This window comes from Oncorhynchus keta, chromosome 4 (genome assembly GCF_023373465.1).
Source record: "Oncorhynchus keta strain PuntledgeMale-10-30-2019 chromosome 4, Oket_V2, whole genome shotgun sequence".
NCBI classification, from domain to species: domain Eukaryota; kingdom Metazoa; phylum Chordata; class Actinopteri; order Salmoniformes; family Salmonidae; genus Oncorhynchus; species Oncorhynchus keta.
Genome location: NC_068424.1, coordinates 47,506,442 through 47,533,303, shown reverse-complemented (window position 1 = coordinate 47,533,303; position 26,862 = coordinate 47,506,442). Strand labels below are relative to the sequence as shown.

General features: G+C 42.5%; 2 protein-coding genes across 4 annotated transcripts in view; one reads left to right on the top strand and one right to left on the bottom strand.

The window, feature by feature from the left end:
- The window catches only part of pdgfrb (platelet-derived growth factor receptor, beta polypeptide), a 54,227-nt gene extending 27,383 nt beyond the window's left edge, over positions 1 to 26,844 (top strand). The window contains exons 8-23 of one of the 2 annotated variants that reach the window (XM_035762757.2): positions 310 to 425; positions 730 to 853; positions 1,126 to 1,334; positions 1,642 to 1,736; positions 1,872 to 2,001; positions 2,158 to 2,262; positions 2,361 to 2,471; positions 4,548 to 4,707; positions 7,382 to 7,548; positions 11,045 to 11,163; positions 14,319 to 14,441; positions 14,643 to 14,754; positions 15,277 to 15,376; positions 15,493 to 15,598; positions 15,913 to 16,202; positions 24,937 to 26,844. In XM_035762757.2, coding sequence (XP_035618650.1) covers positions 310 to 425; positions 730 to 853; positions 1,126 to 1,334; positions 1,642 to 1,736; positions 1,872 to 2,001; positions 2,158 to 2,262; positions 2,361 to 2,471; positions 4,548 to 4,707; positions 7,382 to 7,548; positions 11,045 to 11,163; positions 14,319 to 14,441; positions 14,643 to 14,754; positions 15,277 to 15,376; positions 15,493 to 15,598; positions 15,913 to 16,202; positions 24,937 to 25,090 — 2,221 coding nt within the window. In that variant the 3' untranslated portion in view covers positions 25,091 to 26,844. Of the gene's footprint in view, positions 1 to 309; positions 426 to 729; positions 854 to 1,125; positions 1,335 to 1,641; positions 1,737 to 1,868; positions 2,002 to 2,157; positions 2,263 to 2,360; positions 2,472 to 4,547; positions 4,708 to 7,381; positions 7,549 to 11,044; positions 11,164 to 14,318; positions 14,442 to 14,642; positions 14,755 to 15,276; positions 15,377 to 15,492; positions 15,599 to 15,912; positions 16,203 to 24,936 lie in introns of both variants that reach the window. The other variant, XM_035762749.2, reaches the window with a different exon arrangement.
- LOC127923720 (uncharacterized) lies at positions 20,378 to 24,361 on the bottom strand. 2 transcript variants are annotated; one of them, XR_008115157.1, is made up of 3 exons: positions 24,188 to 24,361; positions 22,198 to 22,231; positions 20,378 to 21,297 (listed from the first exon to the last, which is right to left on the bottom strand). XR_008115157.1 is itself a non-coding variant. In XM_052507786.1 (2 exons), exons 1-2 carry the CDS (start codon positions 24,202 to 24,204, stop codon positions 20,403 to 20,405), a joined length of 912 nt encoding a protein of 303 aa, XP_052363746.1. In that variant the 5' UTR covers positions 24,205 to 24,361; the 3' UTR covers positions 20,378 to 20,402. The 2 variants fall into 2 exon arrangements, 1 of the variants encoding a protein (XP_052363746.1); XM_052507786.1 differs by lacking the exon at positions 22,198 to 22,231.
- Positions 26,845 to 26,862: the final 18 nt, after the last annotated feature.

Sequence of the window (26,862 nt, the reverse complement as noted above, 5' to 3'; positions counted from 1 at the left end):
CATGAAAGTATAAAACAGATCAGGCAACCAGATTTACAATCCCACTTGTGTGGTATGCAATGCATTACGTTAGTGACTAATTGGGTAATTTACCCCTCAGAAATGGTCTTAGTCTGCCTCTGGTTCCTGCTGGGTGTTGGGTTACCTGCTGTCTAGGCTTTATCTGCTGTTGACTGATAGAGACTGGGTGTCTCAGGAGGTTTTATGGTTTTAGCGATGTTGATGGATTTATTAAGATAAACCCATTATTCCAGGATCAGTGAACCAACATTTATAACTGTGTGGTTTCCCATTACCCTTCTATCTCAGGTACGTCAGCACGTTGACCCTGGTGAGGATCAGGACAGAACAGAAAGGCCTCTACACCGTTCACGTCGCCAACGGCGATGACACCAAGAAATTGACCTTTGATCTAGAGGTCAAAGGTGAGTCGCCTTTGCAACCAACGTAAACCAATGTGGTGTATATCAGTCGTCTGTCACGTGGTTCCTTCTCCTCCTTTACCTTTTGTCATCAGCACTGATTTGAAAGAACTGCATCCACCATGGATGTAGCTCCATTGCTTTCACACTCCCTATGCTTTGAGATCAGTATAAATAAATGAGAGGCGATGATAATAAAAAGTAACTTAAGACTATTGAAATTCCACCCTGGCTCAACATATACCTACACTTATCATCTAGATTCATGGGATATGTCATTCCTAATCCTGTACCCCTCTCTGTGTAGTCCCCCCTCAGATCACAGACCTGTCGGACCACCACCTCCCTGGGAAGAGGCATGCAGTGACCTGTGTGGCTGAGGGGGTACCTTCCCCCACCATCCAGTGGTTCAGCTGTGACAGCATGCTCAAGTGGGTCTTGTCATCATCATCACACCTTCAGTGTCTGGCATTCTGTCACACTTTGGACACTAGAGGGCAGACTTAGCTTGTTTCGTTTTAGTAATCACAGTTTAAACTGATATCAGGCCAACTATGGGTTATCAGACAGCTTCTGTACCAGAGTGCATTAGCTCACAGCATTTACCTCAGACACATCTGAGTGAAGGTAGCAGTAGTAGTAGTTCACCTTTACTACTGTACTATTGAAACACCTGTAGTTATCATTATAACATCTCTCCCAGGTGCAGTAACCGGAGCACAGTGTGGCAGCCCCTAGTGTCAGACCCTGAGACCCTGAGCGTCCAGACCAACGTCAGCTTCAACGAGAGCCGTATGGTGGGCCAGGTCCGCAGCCAGGTCATCTTCCACAAGCCCCAGCAGGTGAGCGTCCGCTGTGAGGCCAGCAACGAGAGAGGACTCCGCAGGAGGGACGTCAAACTGGTGTCCAGCAGTATGTATCTAAAGATAGAACCAAACAATGATGCTATTGCCATTATCGAAGAACAACATTTTATCTATGGGGATATTTGTATTTCGATGTGTATCATCTACCTAAGGGGTTGCATTTTTCAAAGTACATACTGTAACTAGACAGTCCTGGAGAGTTGCAGGTTGTTGGTTCCAGTCCAGCACTAGCACAGTTGATAAATAGTTTATGTATAAATAATGGTGTGAATGTTAATACTAGGAACAAATGTTCTCTGTGACTATGTCGACTATGCAATAGTTGGATGTTAATGTTCTGTGTTGTGTTCTAGCTTTTTTCTCCCAGGTGGCAGTGTTGGCTGCGGTTCTAGCCCTGGTAGTCATCGTCATCATCTCCATCATCATCCTCATCGCTGTGTGGAGGAAGGTGAGACTACACAAAAACACAGTGAACAATGTTAAAACAACTATGCAAGATGCAGTACAATTACTAACTCACTCATGGTATCCCAATGTGCCTGAGTGATTGGGTAACTCTTTTTCTTGTGTGTTGCCTCAGAAGCCTCGCTATGAGATCAGATGGAAGGTGATCGAGTCAGTGAGTCTGGACGGACATGAGTACATCTATGTTGACCCCATCCATCTGCCCTATGACCTTGCCTGGGAGATGCCCCGAGACAGCCTGGTGCTGGGTAAGGACCAGGAACCATGGGGGAAGGGGGTGCCAATGATGTCTATGGGGGTACCCCAAATCTTTATTTGATAGTGTATTTAATTAATAGAGACAGATACAAGTTACTGTTCATATTGACTGTTCTGATTTGGGCAATGTTTGTGTTGTGTTCCAGGTCGTACTCTTGGGTCCGGAGCATTCGGCAGGGTGGTCGAAGCGACCGCGTATGGTCTCAGTCATTCCCAGTCCAGCACAAAAGTGGCAGTGAAAATGCTCAAATGTAAGTGAGAACAATCATCTTCAGCATAGAGGTAGTTTTAAGCCTGTATGCCAGTCTGTTTCATGCTTTAGTTCTCTGACCTCTGAACACTCCTCCAGCCACAGCCAGGAGGAGTGAGACCCAGGCTCTAATGTCAGAGCTGAAGATCATGAGCCACCTGGGGCCTCACCTCAACATTGTCAACCTGCTGGGGGCCTGCACCAAACAGGGTGAGCCCTGCCCCCTTCACCACAGCAAAAATCACAAGTTCACAACCTAATGTCATTAGTCTCTGAAATCCCAGACCTAGGGCAATAGCATGTACAGTGGCTTGCGAAAGTATTCACCCCCCCCCCTTGGCCTTTTTCCTATTTTGTTGCCTTACAACCTGGATTTGAAATGGATTTGGGGGGGTTTGTATCATTTGATTTACACAACATGCACAACAACACTTTGAAGATGCAAAATCATTTTTATTGTGAAATAAATAAGAAATAAGATGAAAAAACAGAAAACTTGAGCGTGCATAACTATTCACCCTCCCAAAGTTAATACTTTGTAGAGCCACCTTTTGCAACAATTACAGCTGCAGGTATCTTGGGGTGTCTGCATGAGCTTGGCACATCTAGCCACTGGGATTTATTTTTGCCCATTCTTCAAGGCAAAACTGCTCCAGCTCCTTCAAGTTGGATGGGTTCTGCTGGTGTACAGCAATCTTTAAGTCATACCACAAATTCTCAATTGGATTGAGGTCTGTACTTTGACTAGGCCATTCCAAGACATTTAAATGTTTCCCCTTAAACCACTCGAGTGTTGCTTTAGCAGTTCTTTAGCAGTTATTTTTACTAACCATGTAATTGTACAGTGGGGAGAACAACTATTTGATACACTGCCGATTTTGCAGGTTTTCCTACTTACAAAGCATGTAGAGGTCTGTCATTTTTATCATAGGTACTCTTCAACTGTGAGAGACAGAATCTAAAACAAAAAAACAGAAAATCACATTGTATGATTTTTAAGTAATTCATTTGCATTTTATTGCATGACATAAGTATTTGATACATCAGAAAAGCAGAACTTAATATTTGGTACAGAAACCTTTGTTTGCAATAACAGAGATCATACGTTTCCTGTACGTTTCCACACAGACCTTCTACAGATCCTTCAGGTTTCGAGGCTGTCGCTGGGCAATACGGACTTTCAGCTCCCTCCAAATACTTTCTATTGGGTTCAGGTCTGGAGACTGGCTAGGTCACTCCAGGACCTTGAGATGCTTCTTCCTTAGTTGCCCTGGCTGTGTGTTTCAGGTCGTTGTCATGCTGGAAGACCCAGCGACGACCCATCTTCAATGCACTTACTGAGGGAAGGAGATTGTTGGCCAAGATCTCGCGAAACATGGCCCCATCCATCCTCCCCTCAATACGGTGCAGTCGTCCTGTCCCCTTTGCAGAAAAGCATCCCCAAAGAATGATGTTTCCACCTCCAAGCTTCACGGTTGGGATGGTACTCATCCTTCTTCTTCCTCTAAACACGGCGAGTGGAGTTTAGACCACAAAGCTCTATTTGTGTCTCATCAGACCACATGACCTTCTCCCATTCCTCCTCTGGATCATCCAGATGGTCATTGGCAAACTTCAGATGGGCCTGGACATGCGCTGGCTTGAGCAGGGGGACCTTGCGTGTGCTGCAGGATATTAATCCATGATGGCGTAGTGTGTTACTAATGGTTTTCTTTGAGACTGTGGTCCCAGCTCTCTTCAGGTCATTGACCAGGTCCTGCCATGTAGTTCTGGGCTGATCCCTCACCTTCCTCATGATCATTGATCCCACGAGGTGAGATCTTGCATGGAGCCCCAGACCGAGGGTGATTGACCGTCATCTTGAAGTTCTCCAATTTTCTAATAATTGCACCAACAGTTGTTGCCTTCTCACCAAGCTGCTTGCCTATTGTCCTGTAGCCCATCCCAACCTTGTGCAGGTCTACAATTTTATCCCTTGATATCCTTGGCCATTGTGGAGAGGTTGTAGTCTGTTTGATTGAGTATGTGGACAGGTGTCTTTTATACAGGTAATGAATGATACAATGTGATTTTCTGGATTTTTGTTTTAGATTACATCTCTCACAGTTGAAGTGTACCTATGATAAAACATTACAGACCTATACATGCTTTGTAAGTAGGAAAACCTGCGAAATCGGCAGTGTATCAAATACTTGTTCTCCCCACTGTATGTGTAATACAATATTTCACACAAACTCTTCCCCAATGAAGATAAAAATGTCCCTTTTGTTGCACCCAACCTCTCAGGCCCTCTCTACCTGGTGACAGAGTACTGTCGCTATGGAGACCTGGTGGACTACTTACACAAGAACAAGCACACGTTCCTGCAGTACTACCTTGAGAAGAACCAGGAGGACTCTGGCTGCCGCATCTCTGGAGGGAGCACCCCTCTCAGCCAAAGGAAAGGGTGAGAGCTACCTCCTAATCTGGTGGTTTACTCAGGTCTTCATTTGGAAGATAAAGAATAGGTTATATTGGCCAGTGCGTGGATAAAATACAACCACATATGGGAGAAAGACATACACTACCATTCAAAAGTTTGGGGTCACTTAGAAATGTCCTTGTTTTTGAAAGACAAGCACATTTTTTGCCCATTAAAATAACATCAAATTGATCAGAAATACAGTGTAGACATTGTTAACACTTCTTTGGGACTGGGGGGAAGTATTGAGTATCTTGGATGAATAAGGTGCCCAGAGTAAACTGCCTGCTACTCAGGTCCAAAAGCTAGCATATGCATATAATTAGTAGATGTGGATAGAAAACACTCTGAAGTTTCTAAAACTGTCTGAATGATGTCTTTGAGTATAACAGACCTCATATGGCAGGCAAAAACCTGAGAAAACAATCCAACCAGGAAGTGGGAAATCTGAGGTTTGTAGTTTTTCAAGTGATTGCCTATCCAATATACAGTGTCTATGGGGTCATATTGCACGTCCTAAGGCTTCCACTAGAGGTCACCAGTCTTTAGAACCTTGTTTCAGGCTTCCACTGTGAAGGGGGAGCGAATAAGAGCTGTTTGAGCCAGGTGTCTGGCAGAATGCCATGAGCTAAGTCATGTGCATGGCTGTGAGAGGTAGCTGCGTTCCTTTTCATTTCTAAAGACAAAGGAATTGTCAGGTTGAAACATTGTTGACGATTTATGTAAAAAACATCCTAAAGATTGATTCTATACGTCGTTTGAAATGTTTCTACAAACTGTAATATAAATTTTTTGACTTTCCATCTGAACTTAGCGATCGCGCATTGAGCATTTAGTTTACTGGGCTAAACGTGCGAACAAAAAGGAGGTATTTGGACATAAATTATGGACTTTATCGAACAAAACAAACATTTATTGTGGAGCTGGGATTCCTGGAAGTGCATTCCAATGAAGATCATCAAAGCTAAGTGAATATTTATAATGCTATTTCTGACTTTTGTGACACCTCTCCTTCTTTGGAAAATGACTGTATGTTTTTCTGTGGCGAGGTGCCGACCTAACATAATCGCAAGATGTGCTTTCGCTGTAAAGCCTTTTTGAAATCTGACACAGTGGTTGCATTAAGGAGATGTTTATCTATAATTCCATGCATAACACTAGTATCTTTTATCAATGTTTATTATGACTATTTCTGTTTTTTGATGTGGCTCTCTGCACTTTCACCGGATGTTTGTTTGAGACAATGTATTTCTGAACATAACACACCAATTTCAAATGAGTTCTTTGGACATACAGATGAACTTTATCGAACAAAACACACATTTATTGTGTAACATGAAGTCCTGTGAGTATAATCTGATGAAGATCATCAAAGGTTAGTGATTACTTTAATCATTATTTCTGACTTTTGTGAGCCCTCTCCTTGGCTGGAAAATGGCTGTATGGTTTTCTGTGACTAGGTGCTGACCTAATATAATTGTTTGGTGTGCTTTCGCCGTAAAGCCTATTTGAAATCGGACACTGTGGCTGGATTTACAAGAAGTTTATCTTTAAAATGGTGAATAATACTTGTATGTTTGAGGAATTTTAATTATGGGCTTGAACCAGAATAGAAATAGAAAGACGAGTGTGAGCCCCTGGTGCACAACTGAGAAAGAAGACAAGTACATTATAGTGTCTAGTTTGAGAAACCGATGCCTCACAATTCCTCAACTGGCAGCTTCATTAAATAGTGCCCGCAAAACACCAGTCTCAACATCATCAGTGAAGAGGCAATTCCAGGATGCTGGCCTTCTAGGCAGTACACAGCATTGTACGAGATCTTCAGTTTCATGCCAATTTCTCGCAAGGAATAGCCTTCATTTCTCAGAACAAGAATAGGCTGACGAGTTTCAGAAGAAAGTTCTTTGTTTCTGGCCATTTTGAGCCTGTAATTGAACCCACAAATGCTGATGCTCCAGATACTCTAAAGAAGGCCCGTTTTATTGCTTTTTTAATAATGACAATCCTTTTCAGCTGTGCTCACATAATTGCAAAAAGGTTTTCTAATGATCAATTAGCCTTTTAAAATGATAAACTTGGATTAGCTAACACAACGTGCCATTGGAACACAGGAGTGATGGTTTCTGATAAGAGGCCTCTGTACGCCTATGTAGATATTCCATTAAAAATCAACAGTTTCCAGCTACAATAGTCATTTACAACATTAACAATGTCTACACTGTATTTCTGATAAATTTTATGTTATTTTAATGGATAAAAAAATGTGCTTTTCTTTCAAAAACAAGGACATTTCTAAGTGAATGGTAGTGTACGTATGTACACTAATCACCCTCTTGCAGGATAACTTTTCTGCAAGGCAGGAAATGTAAACGTGTTGTGTATTTGAGCTTTAAAAAGGCTTCTGAAGTTTCTCATTTCCACTTCGAAATTTCAGACTTGTTTTCCCCTTACAAAAAATGTATCAACCACAAAAATGTCCATTCATTATAATCCACATAATAATTTCAATTTCCTGCTGCTGCAGGGTTATTCCTGCTGTAGCAAACAACCTCAAATGTAGATCCTACATCTGTAGATGAGGCCATGCAGACAGAGATGACCATGTGTTTTTTAATTTATTATACTTTACCCTAATGTGTCCCAAATATCTTGGCAGCTACGTGTCATTTGGCAGTGAGTGTGACGGTGGTTACATGGACATGAGTAAGGACGAGCCCACAGTGTACGTCCCCATGCAGGAGATGAAAGACACCATCAAATACGCTGACATCCAGCCTTCTCCCTATGAGTCTCCCTATCAGCACGACCATTACCAGGAACAAGGTATAGAGTCCAAGAAATACAGAGCCATAACAAAGCTCAAGTGTACTGTATACTTTGTATATTTTAGGTCTGTTATATGTCAAACATATGTCAAACATATGGGAAGCACATGAGAAGAGAAAGCACAGGAGGATGGGTTAGTTGTTCATTTGACCTACAGAGCCTCTATGTACACTGAGTGTACAAAACACTAAGGACACCTGCTCCTTCCATGGCATACGCTGACCAGTTGAATCCAGGTGAAAACTATGATCCCTTATTGATGTCACTTGTTAAATCCACTTCAATCAGTGTAGATGAAGGGGAGGAGACAGGTTAAAGAATGATTTTTAAGCCTTGAGACAACTGAGACATGGATTGTGTATGACATCAATAAGGGATCATAGCTTTCACCTGGATTCACCTTGTCAGCCGCCAAGGAAAGAGCAGATGTTAAAATGCCGCCGAAGAGGATGGCTGACGTTTTACATGCCCGTAACCAATTGTGCTATTTTGTTTGTTTTTGCGTTGTTTGGAACTTATTTCTTTACTTATTTTGTACATAAGGTTGCTGCTACCGTCTCTTATGACCAAAAGTAACTTCTGGACATCAGAACTGTGATTACTCACCACGAACTGGAAGAAGCTTTATCCTTTAACGAGTCTGATGAGCAAGATATACTGCTCTCCTGGAACAGGCCCAAATCCCTGTCATTTGCGTGAAGAAAAGACAGAGTAAAAGAGGATGCAGATTGGGCTGCCTTTAGAGAATCCGTAGGCGAGCGAGTAAACGACCACTGCCATCAACTTGCTAACATGCAATCATTGAAAAAAACCTTTAAGAACTGTAATATCTTGTGTTTCACCGAGTCGTGGCTGAATGACAACGTGGATAATATCGAGCTGGAGGGATTTTCAATGCACCGGCAGAACAGAGAAGCCACGTCTGGTAAAACCAGGGGTGGGGGGGTGTGAGTCTTTTTTGTCAATAACAGCTGGTGCGTGATGTCTAATATTAAAGAAGTCTCAAGGTATTGCTCGTCTGAGATGGAGTACCTCATGATAAGATGTAGACCACACTATCTGCCAAGAGAGTTCAAATACATATGATTTCTAGCCATCTATTTACCACCACAGACCGATGCAGGCACTAAGACCGCACTCAACCAACTCTATAAGGCCATAAGCAAACAAGAAAATTCCCACCCAGAAGCGGCGCTCCTAGTGGCTGGGGACTTTAATGCAGGCAAACTTAAATCAGTTTTACCAAATGTTTATACCAGCATGTCACATGTGCAACCAGAGGAAAAAAAACTCTAGACCACCTTTACTCCACACACAGAGATGCGTACAAAGCTCTCCCCTGCCATCCATTTGACCATAATTCTATCCTCCTGATTCCTGCTTACAAACAAAAACTAAAGCAGGAAGTACCAGTGACTCAGTCAATACGGAAGTCGTCAGATGAAGTGGATGCTACACTACAGAACTGTTTTTCTAGCACAGACTGGAATATGTTCCGGGATTCATCCAATGGCACTGAGGAGTATACCACCTCAGTCATCGGCGTCATCAATAAGTGCATCGACGCCGTCGTCCCCACGGTGACCGTACACACAGATTCCAACCAGAAGCCATGGATTACAGGCAACCTCCACATGGAGCTGAGGGCTAGAGCTGCAGCTTTCAAGCAGAGAACACTAATCCGGACGCCTATAAGAAATCGCGCAATGCCCTCAGACAAACTTATCAAACAAGCAAAATGTCAATACAGGATTAAGATTGAATCCTACTACACCGACTCTGGCGCCCATCCGATGTGGCAGGGCTTGAAAACTATTACAGACTACAAAAGGAAACCCAGATGCGAGCTGCCCAGTGACGCGAGCCTACCAGACGAGCTAAATGCATTTAATGTTCGCTTCGAGGCAAGAAACATTGAAGGATGCACAAGGTCACCAGCTGTCCTGGATGACTGTGTGATAATACTCTCTCGGTAGCCGATGTGAGCAAGACTTTAAACATATCAACATTCACAAAGCCGCGGTGCCAGATGGATTATCAGGACCTGTACTCAAAGCATGCGCGGACCAACTGGCAAGTGTCTTCACTGACATTTTCAACCTCTCACTGACTTAGTCTGTTATATCTACATGTTTCAAGTAGACCACCATAGTCCCTGTGCCCAAGGAAGTGAAGGTAACCTGCCTAAATTATTACCGCCCGTAGTACTCATATTGGTCGCCATGAAGTGCTTTGAAAGGCTGGTCATGGATCTCATCAACAGCATTCTCCCGGATACCCTAGACACACTCCAATTCACATACCACCACAACAGATCCACAGATGACACAATCTCAATCGCACTCCACACTGCCCTTTCCCAGCTGGACCAAAGGAACACCTATGTGAGAATGCTGTTTATTGACTACAGCTCAGCGTTTAACACCATAGTGCCCACAAAGCTCATCACTAAGATAAGGACCCTGGTATTAAACACCTCCCTCTGCAACTGGATCCTGGACTTCCTGACGGGCTGCCCCCAGCTGGTAAGGGTAGACAACAACACGTCTGCCACGCTGATCCTCAACAGTGGGGCCCCTCAGGGTGTGTACTTAGTCCCCTCCTGTACTCCCTTTTCACCCACGACTGCGTGGCCAAAAACTGACTCCAAAACCATCATTATGTTTGCTGACAACACAACAATGGTAGGCCTGATTACCGACAACGATGAAACAGCCTATAGGGAGGAGGTCAGAGAACTGTCAGTGTGGTGCCAGGACAACAACCTCTCCCTCAATGTGAGCAAGACAAAGGAGCTGTTCATGGACGACAGGAAAAGGAAGGCCGAACAGTCCCCCAGTGCGTACGGCCCAGAAACCCAAGACCTATATAGTAGGTGGTGTCAGAGGACAGACCATAAAATGGTCTACATTTTTTCTGCTACCACACGGCAAGCGGTACCGGAGCGCCAAGTTTAGGACCAAAAGGCTCCTTAACAGATTCTACCCCCAAGCCATAAGACTGATGAACAATTAATCAAATGGCCACTGGACTATTACATTGACACCCCCCCTCCATTAGTTTTGTACACTGCTGCTACTGGCTGTTTTATCTATGCATAGTCACTTCACACCTACCTACATGTACAAATCTAACCTGTACCCCTGCACACTGACTCAGTACCGGTGACCCCTGTATATAGCCTCGTTATTGTAATGTTATTGTGTTACCTTTATTTATTTTAGTTTATTCTGTAAATATGTTCTTAACTCTTCTTAAACTGCACTGTTGGTAAAGGGCTTGTACATAAGCATTTCACAGTAAGGTCTACACTTGTTGTATTCGGCGCATGTGACAAATAAAGTTTGATTTGTATTTGATTTGTTATTGATGTTTCGTACTCTCAGTGTATACTGTCCATGTGTATCACCTGAACATCTATTCAACTTTACATTGTCTCTCTTTGTTACCTCATTAATGAACCCTGCCATCCCTGTCTCTGCTCTCCCTCCAGACCAGATCACAATGGACCCTGCCCTGTTCATCAGTGACTCTACTACACTTAGCTATACTGACCTCATCGGCTTCAGCTACCAGGTGGCCAAAGGCATGGAGTTCCTCGCCTCCAAGAACGTATGTAATGTTTTATTTACTCAGCCTTTATTTATTACATGGAATCTAAACTTTTATTGATATATATATATATATTTATCATTTCCCCTTATTGAGCCAGGCACAGTAATTACAGAGCTGTAGATATGGATATAGAATGTACTTCACCATCAATAATTAATGTCCAGTCTGACCTTGGCTTCCTATAACCCGGTTGTTTACATGGGCAATCAAGCAGTTGAAACAATAACAACGCATCTTCCCTGCTAATGTTTTGGTTAAAAGCTGATAGATGGGGCTGGAGAAATGTAACCACTCTCAAATACACAGAGCTATGGATGCAACAACTGATCCAAAATGACATATAAAATGATAGTTTGATATGTCCACTAAACAAAAATATAAACACAACATGTAAAGTGTTGGTCCCATGTTTCATGAGCTGAAATATAAGATCCCAGAAATGTTCCATATGCACAAAAAGCGTATTTCTCTCATATTTTATGCACAGATTTGTTTACATCCCTGTTAGTGAGCATTTCTCCTTTTACAAGATAATCCATCCACCTGGCAGGTGTTGCATATCAAGAAGCTGATCGAAATGGCATGATCATTCCACAGGTGCAAATTGTACTGGGACAATAGAAGGCCACTTTAAAATGTGCAGTTTTGACACAAAACACAATGCCACTGACGTCTCAAGTCTCGAGGGAGCGTGCAATAGGCATGCTGACTGCAGGAATGTCCAACAAAGCTGTTGCCAGAGAATTTTAACGTCAATTTCTCTACTATAAGTCGCCTCCAACCTCGTTTTAGAGAAATTGGCAGTACGTCGAACCCGCCTCAGAACCGCATACCACGTGTATAGCATTGTGTTTTAGCGTGATTTTGCACGGCCCCATGTCGCAAGGATCTGTACACAATTCCTGGATACTGAAAAGGTCCCAGTTCTTCCATGGCCTGCGTACTCATCAGACATGTCACCCATTGAGCATGTTTGGGATGCCCTGGATTGACGTGTAGCGTGTTACATTTCCCGCCAATATCCAGCAACTTGCACAGCCATTGAAGAGGAGTGGGACAACATTCCACAGGCCACAATCAACAGCCTGATCAACTATATGCAAATGAGATGTATGGTGGTCACACCATATACTGAATGGTTTTCTAATCCATGCCCCTACTTTTAAGGTATCTGTGACCAACAGAATCTGTAATCCCAGTCATGTGAAATCCATAGATTAGGGCCTAATTTATTTATTTAATTTAATTGATTTACTCATATGAACTGTGCCTCAGTAAAATATTTGAAACACTCAGACATAATTGACAAACTAAGCATCTGGGTTTAGTGAGTCCTTCAGATCAGAACCAGTAGAGATGCCAAGTATGTTCTCTTGATAAGTGTGTGAATTGGACCATTTTCCTGTCCTGCTAAGCATTCAAAATGTAACTAGTACTTTTGGGTGTCAGGGAAAATGTATGGAGTAAAAAGTACATTATTTTCTTTAGGAAAGTAATGAAGTAAAAGTAAAAGTTGTCAAAAATATAAATAGTAAAGTACAGATGCCCCAAAAAAATACTTAAGTAGTACTTTTAAAGTAGATTATACCACTGACCGGATCAGAATCAGAATCAGAATCCCATTTATTGTCCTACAATAGGAAAATCTTGGCCCAGCTCACACAGGAATACCTAAAACAAATATGAAAACACAGAAGAAACAAACAACAATGTTGGTGATGCTTACAGAGGACTGGGTGTTATCTATTCTCACGGCCTGAGGTCTGCCACTTAAAGAGTTGTGGATCCAGCGAATGATGGTGGGAGATATGTCTAGGTTACTGAGCTTCTGGATCATCGTGTGTCGTTGGATGGTGTTGAAGGCGTAGCTGAAACCCACAAACAGGATGTGTGCGTAATTCCCCATTCCCTCCAGATGTTCCAGGAGCCTGTGCAGGCTGCAGACCACCGTGTCATCCGTTCCTCTCCCTGCTTTGTAACAAACTGGTAGGGATCAAGGGAGGAGTGAACGGTGGGTCGTAGTAGGATGTTAAGAACCAGTCTTTCCAAGAATTTCATGATCAGTGACTTGAGAGCAACATGCCGGTTGAACTCAGTCGAGGTAGACATTTTAGGAATGGGCACGATGGTAGATGTTTTCCATAGGGTGGGGATTGTGCCAGTGGGTAGCGGTAGGCGAAAGGCTATGGATAGGGCTGAGCTCAGCAGCTCAGGCTTTTAGGACTCGACACTTTATCCCGCCTGGCCTTGCACTTACCGAAGCTTTCCGCTGGTTTGCCGCCACCTCTTCACTGAAGAGTGGGCCATGGGAATCAGTAAAGTGGAGGGCATCCAGCAAGTTCTCACAGCTTCTGGATCATAGCGGGTATCAAAACGTGGGTATCAAAACATGAGAAGAAGTTTATTTGTACTCCCTGACGAAGGCCATGCAGCCAAAACTTTTCTATTGAACATGCCATACAAATCAAGGCATTTTAATAATTAATTAAATGAAGAGTCCCTTGGTCCTCCTTGCTTTTTGATAACCATTTTACCCCTTTCACCAAAGAGCTCCTTCTGTCTACCAAAATCTACTATTGTGTACCTTAGCAGCGCTTCCCTTCCTCCTCTTTTTTTCTTCTTGAGAAGAAGTTGTTGGAGGTTTTTGGACAAGGCGAGTGGGTCATCAAGAGCCGGTGGAGATGGTTTTGTCAGAGTAGCCTGCCAACTTCCTGACTTTTTGAAAGACCTGCTTAGCAATCACGTTGCTGTTTTCCACCTCCACCTTGTCCTTGTACCTTAGTGTGGCTCGTTGGATGGCATGTTAGAGGAAGATGTTCAGTTGGTGCAGGAACTGCATATCGCCATGGGAGAACGCAATCTTCTTCATCCGTAATGCGTTTTTGATCTCGCCATTAAATCCGTGGTTTGTCATTCGGAAAGAACCTGGTGGTTTTCATGGGGATCACACGGTGTGTACAGAACTTGACACTGTCCGTTATTGTGGTAGGCATTTCATCAATGTTGTTGTTGGGTATCACAGTAAAGCTCATGAGGCATATATACGTCCTATGCTTCAAGAATCAACGGGTACATAATATATCACACATTTATAAGTCCAAAAATAAATGTAGCAACTGCAGATTGCCCATTTAAAACCCTCTCCTCCCCAGTGTGTCCATCGTGACCTGGCCGCCAGGAACGTGTTGATCTGTGAGGGGAAACTGGTGAAGATCTGTGACTTTGGCCTAGCCAGAGACATCATGCACGATTCCAACTACATCTCCAAAGGCAGTGTGAGTGGCAGGCTCACTAAGGGTCACTCATACACATACACATTAAATAAGACAAAGTTTGAAAGATAACATTAAAACACCATTTAAACACCATAAATTACAACTTTCTTCTGACTTAAATTGTAAGCCATAACTTCTGCTGTAACCTACCTCTAAGTACCTGGCTGATGCTAACGTTCTCTCTAATTCTGGCCCTCTCAGACATTCCTGCCCCTGAAGTGGATGGCCCCAGAGAGTATCTTCCATAACCTGTACACCACCCTGAGTGACGTGTGGTCCTATGGCATCTTGCTCTGGGAGATCTTCACCCTTGGTACGTGGACGGGAAATGGAATCCCATTCATTATTAACTGACAGTTCAAAGAGATTACTGTTTGATTAAATTGAAACAACCCATTAACTGGATTTCGTTCAGAGTAGCATGAGCGGTCAGATGACCTCGTTTATTTAATGTATGTTAGTATAGAGGTTTCAAAAGGCTGTCAATGCCGTGTTTAAACAAACAGGCAATAAAGTTATCTTAAGAGGACAAGACAAGCAGATTGTCTCATCCTGAGTCTATTTAGGGTCAGATGAGGTTTTGTTGTTATTTGCCACAGTCCGGGTTTATTATCAATTCAAGTTTGGGATTTTTACAAATGCTTTTTGAACGGCTGTGATAAGAAGAGTGCCTATTGAGAAGTGGTTAATTTAGCGTGAAACAGCGTGAACAGTGTTTTTCGTAGGAAGCCAAATACGTCACGATTCTTGTTTCATTCGAGATTTGAGAACTTTTGGACACTCCTGATTCAGCATGATCAGCCTTTAAATCCTTGAATGGTTGATATTTTATCAGGAGGAACCCCTTACCCTGACCTTCCTATGAATGAGCTGTTTTACAGTGCCTTAAAGAGAGGCTATCGCATGGCCAAACCTAACCACGCCACAGACGAAGTGTAAGTCTCTACCATCACTCTCAAACTCCTCTCTCTAATCATGTCTTCTGTCAGTTCTTTTTTTAGTGACAAGTTCAGTTAAAATGTTCAACTAAGGAAGTAATTCTGTCCTCCAGTTATGATGTGATGCAGAAGTGCTGGGATGAGAAACATGAGAAGAGGCCAGAGTTCTCCTTTCTGGTGCACACCATGGGGAACATGCTCACTGACAGCTATAAAAAGGTATCCTATTAAAATAGGGTTTTTTCCCTTTACACATTGCATCTGAGGACCAACAGTACTTCCACATCCATCTATGAAAACGATCACATTTTTTGCTAAATGCAAAATGCATCATACGGGGATGATTTCTGTATTTTGTAAGTTACATATCTTAAAAACCTGATTGCTGACAAGTAAAACATTTAGTCAAGAATGGACGTATGAAACAAATACCAAAATATAGTTTTTGGGTGGGGTTTTCCTTTAAGTGTGTATTGACTATGGACAGATCTGATCACTGAGATGTATCTAATTGACTATAATTATTGGTACAGAGATACTGCCAAGTCAACGACGAGTTCTTCAAGAGTGACCACCCGGCCGTGGTCAGAACCAAACCCAGGCTCTCCTCCCCCTTCCTCACCCCAGCCATCACCCCCTCCACCGCCCCTGACTCCCTCCAGGATCTCAACCCCTACCCCCTAACTGGAGACTTTAGACCGGAGGCAGATGGAGAGGAAGTGACTACCTCCTACAATGACTACATCATTCCCATCCCGGACCCCAAGCCTCAGGAGGAAGACTTCTCTGAGGCCAACCGCATGCCAATGGAAAGCCCCGCAAGGTATGGCTGTCTAAAGTACTTCCTGACTACAAACACTGACTGACTGACTGAAAATGTGTGCCAAACGCTGAGCATGCAGGAAAGATAACGCATATTTACTCTAGAGAACCTTGTATAGTTACAACATCAACACACAGAGCCATACGTGGGATTTCAATAACAAAATGGTCTTATCTTACCATATATACACTGTGTGTACTAAACATTAAGAATCAAATCAAAATCAAAGTGTATTTGTCACGTGCGCCAAATACAGTTAAATGCTTACTTACAGGCTGTAACCAATAGTGCGGAGAAGGTGGGGAAAAGTATGTGTGTAGGTAAGTAAAGAAATAAAACAACAGTAAAAAGACATGTGAAAATAAGAGTAGCAAGGCTTTAATACAGACACCGGTTAGTCAGGCTTATTGAGGTGGTATGTACATGTGGGTATGGGTAAAGTGACTATGCATATATGATGAACAGAGAGTAGCAGTAGCATAAAAAGAGGGGTTGGCGGGTGGTGCGACATAATGCAGATAGCCCGATTAGCCAATGTGTGGGAGCACTGGTTGGTCGGGCCAAATGAAATAGTATGTTCATGAATGTATAGTTAAAGTGACTATGCATATAAGATAAACAGAGAGTAGCAGCAGCGTAAAAGAGGGGTTGTGGGGTGCACACAATGCAAATAGTCTGGGTAACCATTTGGTTACCTGTTCAGGAGTCTTATGGCTTGTGGGTAAAAACTGTTGAGGAGCCTTTTTGTCCTAGACCTGGCACTCCGGTACCGCTTGCCATGCGGTAGTAGAGAGAACAGTCTATGACTGTGGTGGCTGGGGTCTTTGACAATTTTCAGGGCCTTCCTCTGACACCGCCTGGTGTAGAGGTCCTGGATGGCAGGCAGCTTTGCCCCAGTGATGTACTGGGCCGTACGCACTACCCTCTGAAGTGCCTTGCGGTCTGAGGCCGAGCAATTGTCGTACCAGGCAGTGATGCAACCGGTCAGGATGCTCTCGATGTTGCAGCTGTAGAACCTTGTGAGGATCTCAGGATCCATGCCAAATCTTTTTAGTCTCCTGAGGGGGAATAGGCTTTGTCGTGCCCTCTTCACGACTGTCTCGGTGTGTTTGGACCATTCTAGTTTGTTGTTGATGAGGACACCAAGGAATTTGAAGCTCTCAACCTGCTCCACTACAGCCCCGTCGATGAGAATGGGGGCGTGCTCGGTGCTCCCTTTCCTGTAACTCCACAATCATCTCCTTGGTCTTGGTTACATTGAGGGATAGGTTGTTGTTCTGGCACCACCCGGCCAGGTCTCTGACCTCCCTATAGGCTGTCTCATTGTTGTCGGTGATCAGGCCTACCACTGTTGTCGTCAGCAAACTTAATGATGGTGTTGGAGTCGTGCCTGGCCATGCAGTTGTGGGTGAACAGTGAAAACAGGAGGGGACTGAGCACACGCCCCTCGGGAGCTCTAATGTTGATAATCAGCAGGGCAGATGTGTTGCTACCTACCCTCACTACCTGGGGGCAGCCCGTCAGGATGTCCAGGATCCAGTTGCAGAGGGAGGTGTTTAGTCCCAGGATCCTTAGCTTAGTAATGAGCTTTGGTGTTGAACGCTGAGCTATTGTCAATGAATAGCATTCTTACATAGGTGGTCCTTTTTTCCAGGTGGGAAAGGGCAGTGTGGAGTGAAATGGAGATTGCATCATCTGTGGATCTGTTTGGGCGGTATGCAAATTATGGTGGGTCTAGGGTTTCTGGGATAATGGTGTTGATGTGAGCCATTACCAGCCTTTTAAAGCTACGGACGTGAGTGCCATGGGTCTGTAGTCATTTAGGCAGGTTGCCTTTGTGTTCTTGGGCACTGGGACTATGGTGGTCTGCTTGAAGCATGTTGGTATTACAGATTCAATCAGGGACATGTTGAAAATGTCAGTGAAGACACCTGCCAGTTGGTCAGCACATACCCGGAGCACACGTTCTGGTAATCCATCTGGCCCCGTAGCCTTGTGAATGTTGACCTGTTTAAAATTCTTACTTACGTCGGCTACGGAGAGCGTGATCACACAGTCGTCCGGAACAGCTGATGCTCTCATGCATGCCTCAGTGTTGCTTGCCTAATATTGAGATGCACCCTGCACCCCCCTATTTTTCCTTAGAACCGCCTCAATTCGTCGGGGCATGAACTCTCTAAGGTGTCAAAAGCATTCCACACGGATGCTGGCCCATGTTGACTCCATTGCTTCCTACAGTTGTGTCAATATGGCTGGATGTCCTTTGGGTGGTGGACCATTCTTGATACACACAGAAAACTGTTGAGGGTGAAAAATCCAGCAGCGTTGCAGTTCTTGACACAACCCATTGCACCTGGCACATACTACCATACTCCATTCAAAGACACTGTCTTGCCCATTCGGTGGTAAATATATAATTAAAATATCCAATGTTATTATCTATGAAATAATAAAGGGGGACAATTCCGGTTTCATGTATTTAGTCTAACAGGCACACTGTGATAGAGAAAACAACTATATTACAGAAACACTACAGACGAGACATAACTGTCCAATCTGAACAGCCATTCAGTGGACCTGGTAGTCTGGGTAGAACTGATCTGAACAGCCATTCAGTGGTCCTGGTAGTCTGGGTAGAACTGACCTGAACAGCCATTCAGTGGTTCTGGTAGTCTGGGTAGAACTGATCTGAACAGCCATTCAGTGGTTCTGGTAGTCTGGGTAGAACTGATCTGAACAGCCATTCAGTGGTCCTGGTAGTCTGGGTAGAACTGATCTGAACAGCCATTCAGTGGTCCTGGTAGTCTGGGTAGAACTGATCTGAACAGCCATTCAGTGGTCCTGGTAGTCTGGGTAGAACTGATCTGAACAGCCATTCAGTGGTCCTGGTAGTCTGGGTAGAACTGATCTGAACAGCCATTCAGTGGTCCTGGTAGTCTGGGTAGAACTGATCTGAACAGCCATTCAGTGGTCCTGGTCCTGGTAGTCTGGGTAGAACTGATCTGAACAGCCATTCAGTGGTCCTGGTAGTCTGGGTAGAACTGATCTGAACAGCCATTCAGTGGTCCTGGTAGTCTGGAACTGATCTGAACAGCCATTCAGTGGTCCTGGTAGTCTGAACAGCCATTCAGTGGTCCTGGTAGTCTGGGTAGAACTGATCTGAACAGCCATTCAGTGGTCCTGGTAGTCTGGAACTGATCTGAACAGCCATTCAGTGGTCCTGGTAGTCTGGGTAGAACTGATCTGAACAGCCATTCAGTGGTCCTGGTAGTCTGGGTAGAATAAGAGCAGAAGAGAACATGAGCAAAACTGAAAAAAAAACAGACAATAGTATATGTGAAATACTTAACAACATAATACAGAAATAAGATGATGATGTGATTGGTAACTACATAATATACTTATACCAATTTAATCTGTATATTTCTCAGAAGAATGTATCTTCATCAGGATTGCTCTGTCTTTGGCCAGCTTCTCCATGAACTCCTGGCAGGGGAGGTTGAAGTTTGTCTTCACAATAAGCATGGCCTTGATGGTAGGAACAGTGAACCTATTTCTTGCTGCTGTCCATATATCATTCATTTGGGAGAACACTCTCTCGACTGGTGCATTACTTCCAGGTAAGCACATGACAACAGATGCTAATCTAGCCAGGTTAGTGTGTAGGATATCGTTCTCTTTGAAGTGGGTAACCACCGTGCTCCATCTCTGACTAAGCGGTGTCTCAGATGTTTTCCATTCTTCAAGCGATCACCCCTTTAGGAACTCTTGCAGGCCAGTAACCTCGTCAAACAATGCATCCTCATTGATGGTCACATTGGGGCATAAATCCTGCAGTGTGTCTGCTGCCTTCTGGATCTCTTCTCGCTGAGGTTGCCTTTTTATAAGGAGACCATGTAAATATTTTAGATGATCTGCGTGTTTTCCCCATGCTTGCAAGTAGTTCACAGCCGTAGTGAAGAATGATTGGGATGTTTTGGGAAAGCTCTCTTTAGACATGGCTCCATTTCCCTCTAGCTCTCAGAAGTCCTCTGACCAAAACTGGAATGAAGTTGTCTTCACACCTTGTAGTCAATTTTGCCTCAACGTTTCTCAGAATTGCAGCTGACTCCACAAAACAGCAGTCCTGGCCTTCAAGCATCTTGATCTTGTCACTGAATACGGTCAGGTTTCCATGGACTAAGGCCAGACAAAGTTCAATCAGTGGATCTTCAAACATTGTTCACAGGACAACAAGGCATTTGTCTTCAGAAGAAAAAATGATTTCAATGGCACATACATTTTCAGCACTCTTTCTAGAGCAGGGAGCATGGACAGGCAGTAAACATGGCTGTGTCCTAAAATGTTATGGTACTCCTGGCCAACAAACTTACGAAAGCTCTTCAGTCTTTCTACTCTGACGGTGAAAATATGAAAATATCCAAATATCTTTGTGAGCAGGTACTCAACATCAAGGGGAATCATATCCAAAGCTGTTTTGGCCATGTTTGGTCTGTTTTGGCCGTTCCACTGCAGAGCATTTTTAACTTTGGTATGGACATTGACCCTCCCCAGCCTATTCAGTCCTCCAAAGTTGGCATTTGTGTTGTCGGCAGAGAATGCCACGACTTTGTTTTCCAGGTTACATTTTTGGATGACCACCAGGACCTCAGCTGCAATCTCCTCTGCTGTTTCTACTTTCAATTCAACAAAATCGAGCTGTTTTGTTTCCACGGATGTGTTGCCATCATATATCTTACAATATCTGACGACTATTGGCAGCAGCTTTACATGTCCATCATTGGACGCATCAATGGACAGGGACACAAATTCAACCTGGTCTAGGTCCTCTGTTACCAAAGTAGTTGACCATGGTACTAACACATTACTCACTATGGCTTCACATTTTGTCCTAGCACATGTAAACTTCAGCTTATCAAGCTTCCATGTCAGCATATATGCAAAGACACCCTCCTGCACAGCTAAATCATATTCTTCTTGGGAAGGCTCTACCTTCTTGAAGAATGTGGTGGCAGAGGGCATACCAACACGGGCAATCAGAGAGGCTTTATGCTTTTTCTTCTGTTGATGTTCTACCGCTGCCATTCTTCCCCCGCTGCCAATTGAAAAAGAGGAATTACAAAGGGTGCAGTTAACCATTCTATCGTCTTGACCTGGATGGAAATTGTCTCATCATGTTGTCATCAAAATGGCATTTCCGTTTCTTGGAAAGAGCCATTGTACCTCCTCTCTCTGTTCTTCTTCACTCTCCTTGTGTCACTCTTCTTACACTCTTAATTTTTTCTTCTCCTCCTCTTTTCTTCACTCATTTTCCTGCTTTTTCTTCCTTTCCTTCTCTTTGCCTTTCCACCTCACTCTTCTACTCTCCTCACTTCATTCTTTTACTCCCTTAATTTTTCCTTCTCATTCCTCTCCAATCTTTAATTATAAATAGTACACTATTAGATAAAGTACTTTGGTTAACAGATTCCCATTGCTTGCCTCATTTTTGTATTTTATCTCAAAAACATTGTTTGTAATAATAAATTGGCAGGCTCTGTAATCATATCTTTCTGTCCTCCTCTATCTCTTTCACTCTTCTTCCTCTCCAGTCTTCCTCCTCTCCACTCTAACAGAAAACATTATGCTAATGTTATTGTCACGCCCTGACCTTAGTTATCTTTGTTTTCTTTATATTTTTGGTTCGGTCAGGGTGTGACATGGGTGATTATATTTTTTGACCTGTCTAGGGGTTTTGTATGTTTATGGGGTTGGTCACCAGTCTAGGGGTTTTTGTATGTCTATGGTTGCCTAGATTGGTTCTCAATTAGAGGCAGGTGTTTATCGTAGTCTCTGAATGGGAACCATATTTAGGCAGCCATATGCTTTGGGTATTTTGTGGGTGATTGTTTCCTGTGTCAGTGTTTGTGCCACACGGGACTGTTTCGTTTATATTCACTTTGTTATTTTGTATTCTGTCATGTTCAGTTTATACTATTAAAACATGGACACTTACCACACTGTGTATTGGTCCGATCCTTGCTACTCCTCTTCAGACGAAGAGGATGATATCCGTGACAGTTATCCATAAAAATGTCCAAATATATTTTCACCCTACTAATGCCAAAGCATTAAATGTGTAATCTACAAGTAAATATTCTCAGAATTGTACATTAATTTAATATAATCATATTTTCAAAATAGCCTGTCCACTGCATGTTTACAGTGCCTTGCGAAAGTATTCGGCCCCCTTGAACTTTGCGACCTTTTGCCACATTTCAGGCTTCAAACATAAAGATATACAACTGTATTTCTTTGGGAAGAATCAACAACAAGTGGGACACAATCATGAAGTGGAATGACATTTATTGGATATTTCAAACGTTTTTAACAAATCAAAAACTGAAAAATTGGGCGTGCAAAATTATTCAGTCCCTTTACTTTCTGTGCAGCAAACTCTCTCCAGAAGTTCAGTGAGGATCTCTGAATGATCCAATGTTGTGTAATCAAGTCTCCGTATAAATGCACCTGCACTGTGATAGTCTCAGAGGTCCGTTAAAAGCGCAGAGAGCATCATGAAGAACAAGGAACACACCAGGCAGGTCCGAGATACTGTTGTGAAGAAGTTTAAAGCCGGATTTGGATACAAAAAGATTTCCCAAGCTTTAAACATCCCAAGGAGCACTGTGCAAGCGATAATATTGAAATGGAAGGAGTATCAGACCACTGCAAATCTACCAAGACCTGGCCGTCCCTCTAAACTTTCAGCTCATACAAGGAGAAGACTGCTCAGAGATGCAGCCAAGAGGCCCATGATCACTCCAGATGAACTGCAGAGATCTACAGCTGAGGTGGGAGACTCTGTCCATAGGACAACAATCAGTCGTATATTTCACAAATCTGGTCTTTATGGAAGAGTGGCAAGAAGAAAGCCATTTCTTAAAGATATCCATAAAAAGTGTTGTTTAAAGTTTGCCACAAGCCACCTGGGAGACACACCAAACATGTGGAAGAAGGTGCTCTGGTCAGATGAAACCAAAATTGAACTTTTTGGCAAAAATGCTAAACGTTATGTTTGGCGTAAAAGCAACACAGCACATCACCTAAACACACCATCCCCACTGTCAAACATGGTGGTGGCAGCATCATGGTTTGGGTCTGCTTTTCTTCAGCAGGGACAGGGAAGATGGTTAAAATTGATGGGAAGATGGATGGGGCCAAATACAGGACCATTCTGGAAGAACCTGATGGAGTCTGCAAAAGACCTGAGACTGGGACGGAGATTTGTCTTCCAACAAGACAATGATCCAAAACATAAAGCAAAATCTACAATGGAATGGTTCAAAAATAAACATATCCAGGTGTTAGAATGGCCAAGTCAAAGTCCAGACCTGAATCCATCGAGAATATGTGGAAAGAACTGAAAACTGCTGTTCACAAATGCTCTCCATCCAACCTCACTGAGCTCGAGCTGTTTTGCAAGGAGGAATGGGAAAAAAATTCAGTCTCTCGATGTGCAAAACTGATAGAGACATACCCCAAGCGACTTACAGCTGTAATTGCAGCAAAAGGTGGCGCTACAAAGTATTAACTTAAGAATTAAGGGGGCTGAATAATTTTGCACGCCCAAATTTTCAGTTTTTGATTTGTTAAAAAAGTTTGAAATATCCAATAAATGTCGTTCCACTTCATGATTGTGTCCCACTTGTTGTTGATTCTTCACAAAAACATACAGTTTTATATCTTTATGTTTGAAGCCTGAAATGTGGAAAAAGGTCGCAAAGTTCAAGGGGGCCGAATACTTTCACAAGGCACTGTACATGTGAATGTTTTTTAACCTAGCTACCATGACAGTGCTAGCTAACCTAGCTAGATAACTTAGTCGACATAGCTAAATGTTAGCTAGCATAACCTATTTAAAACCTTATAAAGCAGATCATCTATCTATATAATACATTGTGACATTATAACATCATTAGATAGTATCTCAAACAATTGTCACTTACCTTGCTTGAAAATACATTTGTGGTGATGTTGTGGATTCACTTGACACTTTCTAGCTTCTGGCTGAGTTTTCCACAGCTTTTTTCTCTAAAACTAGCATGAGCAAGTAGTTAGTAGAAGAAGAACTGTGAATGAAGCTGATATAGCGAGCAGCCCCCTCTGCTGGACAAAACAAGCACAAAGCGATTGAGACATTTACCGGTAGTCTCTGCTGCCCGGTCTTTCTTTCCACTTAAAATGTTATTTCACTTTGCAGTCTGTTTTTAAAGCACAGTTAAAAATGGGGACATTTCTGGGGACAGCTCCAGCCGGGGACTGTCCCCAATGAACGGGGACGCCTGGTCACCCTATCTTAATGGCTCGCATACACAATCCATGTCTCAATTGTCTCAAGGCTTCAAAATCCTTCTTTAACCTGTCTCCTGCCCTTCATCTACACTGATTGAAGTAGATTTAACAGGCAACATTAATAAGAGATCATAGCTTTCACCTGGATTCACCTGATCAGTCTGTCATGGAAAGTGCAGGTGCTCATAATGCATGGTACACTCAGTGTTACATTTTGAGGATTTTGTAAGACATTTAAACTGAAACCTTAGACAAGCCAAGCTAGCAGAAATATGACAGTTTAGGTTTTACATTGTTTTGATTTGTGGCGCAACGCTGTATAGTTTTCACCTGAAATGGGACGTAAAATCGTAAAATCCCACGTTTGTTTGTAAAGGAACATGTGTGTTGTTATTCCCTGTAGCTCTCTGGTTCTGGAGGATGAAGAGGCTGATTCCATCTCCCAGGAGACAGCCGAGGCAGACACCATTCCAGAAGAGGAGGATCTCCATGCCAACCAGGCTCTGATTCCACTGGAATCTTCTGGAACACCGGAAGTGGAAGACAGCTTCCTGTAGAGATTTAAGAAACTTGGTGAATGTATAGCAACATTCCTGAATAGCTTTAGTGAGGGGATGGGAAACTATGATGGGGGTTGGGGCCACATATTGTTTTTTACTTATCATGAGGGTCCGCAGTGGATCGCGGGTCTGCGTACACACATCCCTACCCACAAATGCAGTCAGAGCCGGCACTAGTTCATTTCCTTCTGCCAGTTGGCCATCCCTGCTTTAGTGGATTAAGACAACATGTTGTGATTTCAGTGAGGAGCTAACCCTTACAACATAAACAATTCCCACTGCTTAAGCAAATATTTCACAACTGGTACTTTCAAAATAATTCTGAAAATCAATTGAAAATCAGTAATTACAATGAGAGAGTGACATATATTTAATTAATGATGATTGTCGATTGATGATGATTTTAATCAATCTAATCAATGCAAAATACTCCATATTGAAGAGAGGGGGCATTTTTAAAGCCTTCACATAATAATGAAGATGAAAAAATACCAGTAAGAATAAGAATGTACATCAGGAAATTCATGATTTTAAAATACTCTTGTAGTATGGTCACTATTGCAGTGTTTCTATGGGGATTTGTCTTGTCATTTTTCCTGTTACATGTTTTGTATTTTTATATTATAAAGATGAAAACATTATGCTTCTAAAACCCTTTCAGTTTTTTTTACCACTAAGAGTGGAGCATGAACTGTTACATTTTGCTTGTGTGAAAAAGTTCACATTTTTAGACGGGTAGGCTACTTTAGTTAGTAAAAACAATCAGAAACACATCATCTTATGGCATCTATACTTCTCAACATCAATGGGATATGACATTCTAGTTGCACTGAGGTATATTTTCTTTGTTTTTACAAATGTGTACTTTCTATTTCAAGTTATTTTGCGGGAATATAATTAACTTAGAGAAAAAAAGATTCATGCATTTGGCCTTAAGCAGAATAGTGTACATTCAGTAAAGGTTATGTGTCAAATATCATTTTATGTTGTCTTGAGTTTTATAGAGATTTTTTAAAACGTTTTATATAGCTTTTTGTTTAAACAATTCTGTATACATTTTGCACTTTACAATGTTTAGGGAAACATGAACATTTCCAAGAAAGAGATTTAGGTTCAGTACATAAGAGATTGAATGATGTCTGAGAGGTATGAACAAATGTTATGTTTTTACACGGAGGTACTGACTGAATGAGAAGTGATCTGAGCATATCACTGCCTTTGCACACCTGGTACAAGATTAGTACGTTGTTGTGTACTGTGCCCATGACTGATCTAATATCTTTGAAGTGCTTTTGTATTGTATGAAGTTCTATGAAAAATACAAATAGTAGGCCTAATGTTAAAATAAGCTTCTCTTTGGTAGGAGATCTTTTTTTTAGAAATGTGGGTATCGAGATTTTAATCTATATTATTGAAACAATGAAATGATACCTGAGAGAAGTCACTTATTTTCTTGTAACTTGCTTAGAGTCCACTCACAGAGGTTGACCTATGGTTAGATACACTACCAGTGAAATATAAATATGCTTATTTGTAGACATTTGTCACATGATGTAGGAACACGGAATGCAGAACACGCAGGAATGCAGAACACACACACTACATAATGTAGAATATTCGCCACACACACGCTATGGTACCAAAGCTTTTCTGTATGTTTACAAATGTATTTTTATATGCAGTATTTTGTATGTTAATTAAAAGTGATTATGTGAAAATAAAAGTTTATAATGAATATATAACACAAGAAATGTGTTCTGCATTTTATA